The 8,903-nt window shown below is 32.6% G+C and overlaps 1 protein-coding gene across 1 annotated transcript; it reads left to right on the top strand.

The window, feature by feature from the left end:
- The first annotated feature begins 634 nt into the window (after positions 1 to 634).
- On the top strand, positions 635 to 8,660 carry LOC148299617 (circadian clock-controlled protein daywake-like). Its single transcript, XM_088275884.1, has 6 exons — positions 635 to 853; positions 4,464 to 4,622; positions 5,350 to 5,444; positions 5,678 to 5,811; positions 6,581 to 6,730; positions 8,364 to 8,660. The coding sequence occupies exons 1-6, from the start codon at positions 635 to 637 to the stop codon at positions 8,516 to 8,518; spliced, it is 912 nt and encodes a 303-aa protein (XP_088132010.1). The 3' UTR covers positions 8,519 to 8,660.
- The last annotated feature ends 243 nt before the right edge of the window (positions 8,661 to 8,903 follow it).

The following is an 8,903-nucleotide window of genomic DNA, read 5'->3' as shown; positions in this document are numbered from 1 at the left end:
TGTTAGCCGAGTTTGAAGAAAATTATGTTGCGGGCTATTAAAAATTCCGCCTTAAATATTATTTTCGTGAATGATTTTAAGTGCAATATTAACACATTATTGCATCATTTTTTCTTCGCATACCATAATTTTACTAAACATATCGCTCACTCCTTTCATAAATCAAAATCACGTCATAAATATCGCTCACTCCTTTCATAAAATTCACTCCTTTCATAAATCAAAATCACGTCATACATATCGCTCACTCCTTTCATAAATCAAAATCACGTCATAAATCAAAAAAACTTCATTTTCAGGAGAACGTTTTTAATGTTTAAAATTATAATACAATGTATTAAAAATAAAATCAAGCCACTTATTGAACTTTTAACTGTGCAACAGATCTTTTTAGGTAAAACCTCAAGGTTTTTTCTCCAATTGAAAAATATTTAGTTTATTTAAAAAAAATATTAAACAATACCTTATCTTCAAAATGCAAAAACCACACTTTCTGCTCTATAGCGGGTAAATATTAAGTTTAAAATATGCCTCTTTTGCTAGGATATAGTACATTTTCAGGGCATTCTAAAAACATGCACAACTGAAAATTGACGATTTTTGATTTATGACGTTCTTGAATGCAGTGAACGATATGTTATCCTTTAGTTACAATCCTAAGGGTAGGTTGGCAGAATATATCTCCACTTCTTCTTTATATTATCTTCCTCTTCCGGGACGTTTGGGAGGTATAGCCATATTTGGTCCGGACGTTCCTGGCGAATCACCATTCTCTGCCAATAGATCCATCGATCCTTCCCTCCAGTATACTGTGGAGGAGGTCCTGAGCAGCGAACCAGATCTCTTAAAAGAGGCAAGCTTTATGGCGGCTCTCGGGAGGCATGGCCTTTTCTTGACTACAGTTTTGACCATGGGTTGTAGCGTCTTACGGCGTATTTCCTCTTTCCTCAAAAAGCCAAACACCTAAAATTCATAACAATCATCTATTATCAAAGCTAAACACAATAAGGAAAACAGGCACGTTTATTATTTTGTTTGCAGTTAATAATATAAATTAATGATATAAAAATATATTTATTGACATATTATTATGATTTTTTCAGAAACGTGTTTTATATTTTCATTTTTAATAACGTTTTTTCTTAAAATCCACTATGACACGTGTTTTGATGCATTCAGCATCATTTTTTATTACTAAAGCTTTTTGTGTCACTATAGATTTTAAGAAAAAGTGGTATTTACCAAGTAAATCTTAAAATAAAGCACATTCATTAGCGAAAGTAATCATTTTATACAAAAAAAATATACTTTTGTAAATTAATAAATTTTACATTTTTGACATCTCAATATAGGTGAAGAATATGGAGTCTGGGTATTTACTGAGCTAATGAACTGTCATCGACTGGTTAAGTGATTAGTTTACATGATTTACAACCACACCAATCAAATTTTTGCAACCTCCTAGAAATATCGCTCACTCCTTTCAAGAACGTCATAAATCAAAAATCGTCCATTTTCAGTTGTGCATGTTTTTGGAATGCCCAGAAAATGTATTATATCCCAGCAAAAGAGGCATATTTTAAACATAATATCTACCCGCTACAGGACAGAAAGTGTTGTTTTTGCATTTTGAAGAAAATGTTTGGTTTAATTATGATTTTTAAACATACTACATATTTTTCAAATGGAGAAAAAACCTTGAGGTTTTACCTAAAAAGATCTGTTGCACAGTAAAAAGTTCAAAAAGTGGCTTGATCTTTATTTTTAATACATTGTATTATCTTTTTAAACTTTAAAAAAGTTCTCCTGAAAAATCAAGTTTTTTGATTTATGACGTTCTTGAAAGGAGCGAGCGATATGACCAATCTCATGACCACACTTCACTGTATTAAATATTTATTATTTGTTGGTATATTTACGTAACATTGATTTAACGTATCTCGAATAAAACGTATCTCTGAGTACCTATTCTATAAACTCACCTATTCTAAAGACTCATTACGTTATTTATCCAAGAATATAATTAGAGTCGGGATGGATCACGATGAATTGCAAAAACAACTTTGTAATATAATTTATAAGTGAAGCTACCTTTAACGTATCCGCCATGGTGATTTAAATACATATTATATATCTATCTCATTGTTTTTGTTTGTTGTAAAGAAGTACCATGTAAAACCGATTATAGAGGCTATATATTGTATGTATTTTAGAGGTGTGACTGACGGGAGAGATCATAATCTATAAAAACGCCCAGCAATTTGACAAACGCTGAAATGGTACTCCTTATATCTTTAAAGCTTAAGTAATTGATTTAAAAAATTCTTCAAACCCTCATCTAAACCCGATGGTGCATAGGGCACTGCATGGTATAAACGCAGTGTTATCTTGATCTTTAAATACATGAACTAAAGGTTATCAGCCCTCCGCTTCAGGTACCAGTCTAGGGTTATATTGAATAAATATAAGAGAGAAAAAATAAAAAATAAAATCAAGTCCTAGATCTCCGGCATTCAAATCACAAGCACTTGGCCGCGCTGAGGGCTGGACGTGTATTCACGCTCATGTTTTTAGGATTTACCTGATATATTGGAATTCGTTTTTTTTTAAACATTGATTTTTTGACTCCTTATTTTCAATAACTCTATTCTTAGATATATAATACATATTTTATAACCATAAACTGTATTTTTTTTTAAATATCATTTTCATGCATATTGTATTCAGGACAAAAACGTTGTTTTAAGGAAAAAAATCAGTTACGTAAAATTTTACCATGGTTTAGGGATTGAGTTACGACTCAACGTATATTTGGCATAAAAACCAATATTTTTAGCTTTTCCACTTTATTTTAATTTGACCAGCGACCGGGTTTCGTCGTTACCGACATCATCAGACTGGTGGGAGGCTATACAAATTGTTATGTTATATATAAAACAAGGCAGGAGTTGATAACCATGATTTGATATAATTTTATTGAGAAATTAATTTAATTTGAGCGAATTTAAGTATTGTATGATTTTAAAAATATTTTTATAATATATTTTTATAATTTTTAATATCATACAATACTTAAATTCACTCAAATTAAATTAATTTTTCAATATAATTATATCAAATCATGGTTATCAACTCCTGCCTTGTTTTATATATAACATAACAATTTGTATAGCCTCCCACCAGTCTGATGATGTCGGTAACGACGAAACCCGGTCGCTGGTCAAATTAAAATAAAGCGGAAAAGCTAAAAATATTGGTTTTAATCTAATAATATATTAAAAATGCAATTCCATCACGAAGTGTCAGTGGATAATATAAATCTATTAAAAACCAAATTTAAGCACTGATTGGTGTTATTAGCTTTAAATGATCGAATTGAAAAACCGAATTTAGTAATAAATTTTATATATGATTCCGGTTATTTTATTTGATCTCCCATGTCTAGTATATTTATATACACATTATTTTGCTATTAACTTATTATCAAATTTAGGAGTTCAATGACTGGACATCCTGTTTATCTACGACTTCCTATAGCTCCGAAACGCAACTGGTATAATTTTCCTAATAGTAAAGGAAGATTAGTTATTATTTCTACCGCTAGGTGATGATGTGACGTCACTGCGTAAATGCTTTAATTTCCTGTATTCATAGTTATCGGATTTCTTTGCCACAGGTAGTGAAGGACATTGGTACCATAAACCAAGCTAGGACACAAAATACCGAGCCTCTTTTAGTGGAACGGATACCTGCTGACGACAGTCAACAGTCAACATACTTCTCCTGAGGAGTTTTACGTGGTTTCTTTCTAGCAAATGAGCAAATGTTGACAAGTTCTTGATTGGTCCACATTAGATTATCCCTCCTGTTCCCAACAAAGATTAAAATAAACCTTTTTTTTAAAACAAGAAGTGCCAGCGCCGTACCGTAGTTGGGTAGACGCTAGACTGCGAAACACGTGGGTTCGATTCCCGCCATGTGCAAAATAAATTCAAGAAAGATTTATTATCAATTGGTCTGGGTGTTTGTGATGTATTTTTCACATTTACCTTCCCTATCCTTACTATCCTACCTGCAGACAAGCCTCTTATACAGGCTTTGCGGGTTATTCCTTTTATACAATAATAAAAACTAACAGTGTGAAAAAATATTTTTATTTACATATATTATAATAATAATAGATAAAACCCCTATCCGCACCCCATTGGTGCATAGGGCACTGCTTCATATAAACCCAGTTGTATCTTGATCGTTTACATATGAAGGAAAGGTGATCAGCCCTCCGCTTCAGGTCCCAGTCCAGGATAATATTAAATAAATATTACAGTGAAAAAATCACACATATTTGTTTGACCCCCCCTGGGAATCGATCCCAGGACCCCCAGAACGGTAGCCGAGCGTGCTGACCATTACACTACGGAGGCGGACAACTCATTTATATGGCAAATTAAAATTAACATTAGTTTATTTTTGTTCCAGCTGAATATATTCACGTATGCAAACGAGACCAGGATACAATCAGTGAATGCGTTCGAAACTCTATAGAGTTCCTTCGGCCGAGGCTGATCAAGGGAATCCCAGAATTGAAAGTCCCTGGAATCGAGCCTTTGGTTATCCCTGAAGTAATTATAACACGGATAATTATTTTTTTAAAATTATAATTACATATTACAATATTTATATAAATAACTAACAAAAACAACCGTACCATCACTATCCGTAGGCATACAGATTTATGCAATTGTTTTATTTTTATATTTAAGGGTGTAAGGGAGAGTGCCCATGAATGGTACGTTTTTGATTTTGTCTCTCTAGTTCTTCTCTGTTAAATAAATCACAAAAAGTAAACGTAGTCTTTCTTTATTCAATATTTAAGCTACAAATATGCAGTACTTTGTTTTCGAAAAAAATTAACTCAATTGCCTGAAAAATTGATATCAAATAAGGTCCCATTCATAAACACCGTTTCATGAATGGTACACCAGTATACCATGAATGGGACATTTATTAAAATGCAAGATCGATGGAAAAATTATATTTCAAAACAAAAATTATCTATAGACACTTTCGTATAATACGTAGACGTATGCAAAAGAAATTTTATTCAACATTTTTGGCAAAAAAAATAAGATAACCTAATATTCCACAATTTTCATGGGCCATATAATTTACATTTAAGCCACTACACAACACCATCCTCATACATACTTCTGTCGATAATCCTTATCTCAACTTTGCATACTTTCCTCATATCACCATTTGAACATCTATCATACATCGTTTTGCCGCACATTAATATGCAGTTAATATAGTAATAATAATATAAAAATAAGTGTAATTTATTTTTAGTTACTGGTAGACCAGGGGAACGTTGTTCAATTTAAGGCGGTTGGAAGAGATGTAAAGGTGTACGGAGCTGGAAACTTTAAATTGAAGAAAGTTGAGTAAGTACACTCTAAAAGTGTATTATGTGTAAAGTGATCACTTAACCAAGCCTATAACGATCGTAATCCCTGTAAATGCCAATACTTCCATATTCTTCTTCATCAGAAGAAGAATCGTTGAGATGTCAACAAAAAAACTTCCACTGTGCCTTGTAACATAATACGTATTAATACGTATTTTTCTCCCCTCACAAAAAAATTAATGAAACAACTTTTTTTTTTACAATTTTCAGTGTTGACTTAGACAGACTAGAAGTGAGAGCTTCTATCTACATTCCTAACCTGCAGCTTGACGGGAAATATGATCTGGATGGCAGGTTGCTCGTGGTTCCCCTGCATGGAAAAGGGGACATCAGGGCGAATGCGAGTAAGTTATTCAATATTTTATTTTATCATTAATTTAACATAAATACTCATGGTCAAATACTCATGAACATTTTACTTGTTCAATTTTTTATTTTGTTTTTTATTGTTATTTTTATTTGGGCATATGCTTTGTTATAATATCCATCTATTTGTTATCTACCCATATTGATTTATCCTTTTGTATCATAAATATTAAAAGTCCTTAAATTGAGCTTTTATACTTTTTATAATTTAATGTTTTTTTTTTTTGGAATTTCGGTTATTAGTTAAAATAAGTAAACAACCATTCATAAATTCGTATCCATATTTTATTTCCATATGGAATCCATACGGAAACCCACCACGCCACTCAACGTCTTGTCGGTGGAGTTCTTTTTGCATATTTTATTTTTATTATTATTTCCATCTTACTATTATGTGAAATATACATATAAACATAATAAACTAAAAAACTTCAAAATTTTACTATTTTTAAAAACAAAATATGTTGATCATTTACCCATTCTTTTATTTTGCCTTTGTTTCAAATTTTCGTTAGCCTCGAACATGAACTGTTTGATTGTATTAAAATGTTCTAGTCGTGCACTACAGAATTTTCTTGTGGACTATCGTGTAGGCCCTCATTCCGCCTATCCGATAGTCCAAGTTTCACTTCCTTACAATAGCATGGATAATACATATGAACCATACAATTTTTTTAATTAAGGAAATTTAAAAGTAACATTATTAGCATTTAAAAATACCAATTAATTAAAACCCCATGATTTCAGGCAGGGTCCATGGTGATCTGCTCCTGAAGGCCAAAGTAGATGAGAAGAACGGAGAAGAGTACTTGAAATTTACATCTGTCAATGTTAATATCGATATTCAGGACATCGCTGTCGGAATCACCAACCTCTTCAATGGAGATGTTCAGTTTGGTAATTATAATTTTCAATTTAATTTTATTCAAGTTAACCCTAGATTAATAAACTATCCTACGAGTGACATTTTCAGTAAACATTCGTAAAAAATACGGCATAGAAATAAGGAATAAATAAGAAAATAAAAAAAACTTTTAGTTTTAGTATCATAAATAAACATTTAGGTCATAAATAAACCCTGAAGAGGGCAACAGGTTGTTGCCGAAACTAGTTGGTTGTTAATAAAAATGTGATAAAAAAACAAAGTTTTCTATTTCTCCAAAATATAGAAATTTCTCCGTCTTATTCCTCGTTGCTGAGGGTTGTGACCCTTGCAGAAGCAATCACCCTTCTCCAGTTATCCCTTGACTGCGCTGCACGTAGCGCTCCAACCACTGAGGTGCCTGCTGCTGCCTTAATTTGATCGGTCCATCGTGTGGGAGATCTTCCTCTTCCTCTCTTTCCCTCCAGGCTACCGATCACAAATAGTCGTTCCAGGCTATCCTCGTTGCCACGCGTAACGTGTCCAAAGAACTGGAGAACCCGTCGGGTACAGATATTGGCCAGCGTCAAGCTATCTAATCGTAGTTCCTGGCGAATGGAAATATAGAAATACTTAAGTTAAAAAATTGTTACAATCCAAGTACAAAGACTCAGATGGAAAGAAGTATGAGGATAGAATATATGGAATATGTATCACCATGATCCACAAAGTTTATGCTTTCAAAATTCATAATATAATGGCAATATTCTTTGGGTTTAAAAGATCACGTTATAATGAAAAAATAAATATTCACCAGGAAGGTACTGTGAAGCAAAAAGCGCAGGAACGACGTCAACATTGTTTTTTTTCCAGGAATCGTTATTTTGCCGTTGTAATTTTTACGATAGTTTAGTATTCTAGAGTTAAAAGCATTGAATATTTAACAAAGTGAGGCGAAAACTATACAAAACTATTATCAGACCCGCCCTCGTTTATGCCTCCGAATGCTGGACGATGTATAACATCTACTCTAGGCAATTAGAAACTGCTGAAATGCAAATGCTAGGATGGTCAGCAAAAGTGTCCTTTAGAGCAAAAAAAAAAGACTTCACCCATTTAAGGAAGCCTGGGTGTAACACATATCAATAGTAAGGTATGTGCGTGTCATGTCATGTCTCCCTGACGTCGACTATCACTTGAGAGTAATTGTCCTTGTATTGGGCAGCTCTAAACAAGAACGAGGTTTCTAAATTGGTTAAAATATATAGAACTTCTTAGAATTTGTCAATAATGGGAAGAATAGTTGTCAATAATGGGTAGAATTGGTAAATGTTACACGTGTGTAAAGTGATCACTTAAACCAGCCTGTGACGCTCGTCAGCCCTGTAAATGCCCAGACTTCTTCCATATTCTTCTTCATTTTTGATGAGATGTCTAAAAATAATATGAAGAATCTACTTAGTCCAAAAATGCAAAAAAAAACGTACTACAAAAAAATGTCCCTTACTGTATTTTGAGTTTGGACAGCCAAACTGTCTCCCTGCTCTTGCTCTTTGGAGCAAATTTGCGTTGCTGACAATACCGGTCCACGAGATGCGTAGCACGTAGCCATATTAAGAATATTTTTTATTCAAAGTTAATTAAGTTCATGATTTATTTTCATTCCAGCTGATATTGCCACCCAGTTAGCGAACCAGAACAAGGGTGAGTTCCTGAGGGCTGCTAAACCATACATTGAAAAAACTGTTGCAAACTTATTCAAGAAAATTGCCAATAGGATTGTGGTTGGATACAAGCTCGATGACATCATCCCCCTACCTTGAGGAATTTAACAAAATGGTTACCTTCAAGTATTTTTAATTTAAGGTTTGTGTTATATAATGTGATAAATCTTATACCTATTCCTGTGTTACTTTGATATAAGTGGTTGGATTAAATAAAAATGTTCGTGCAATAAAAGAACAATTGTTTTCATTTTTTGGATGAAGATTATAAATAAAAAATTTATGATTGTCAAAAGTAGAAATGAAATATATTTTTGTATTTAAAAAATAATAATGTATCCATATTGATAAATAAAAACATCAACCTCCTGTTACGTGCATAATATTAATTATATAATTAGACGTAATTTAAGATTTTTGGGTGTTTCAAATCATTGTTTAAAAATTAATACAAATTGAAAATTGTGTGTTCAGGCATCTCCTA

Source organism: Brachycentrus maculatus, unplaced genomic scaffold (genome assembly GCF_059751285.1).
Source record: "Brachycentrus maculatus isolate JH-2025_06_01 unplaced genomic scaffold, ASM5975128v1 h1tg001049l, whole genome shotgun sequence".
Taxonomy (NCBI): Eukaryota; Metazoa; Arthropoda; class Insecta; order Trichoptera; family Brachycentridae; genus Brachycentrus; species Brachycentrus maculatus.
The sequence above is the reverse complement of the archived record's forward strand: the minus strand, read 5'-3'. Positions and strand labels throughout refer to the sequence as shown.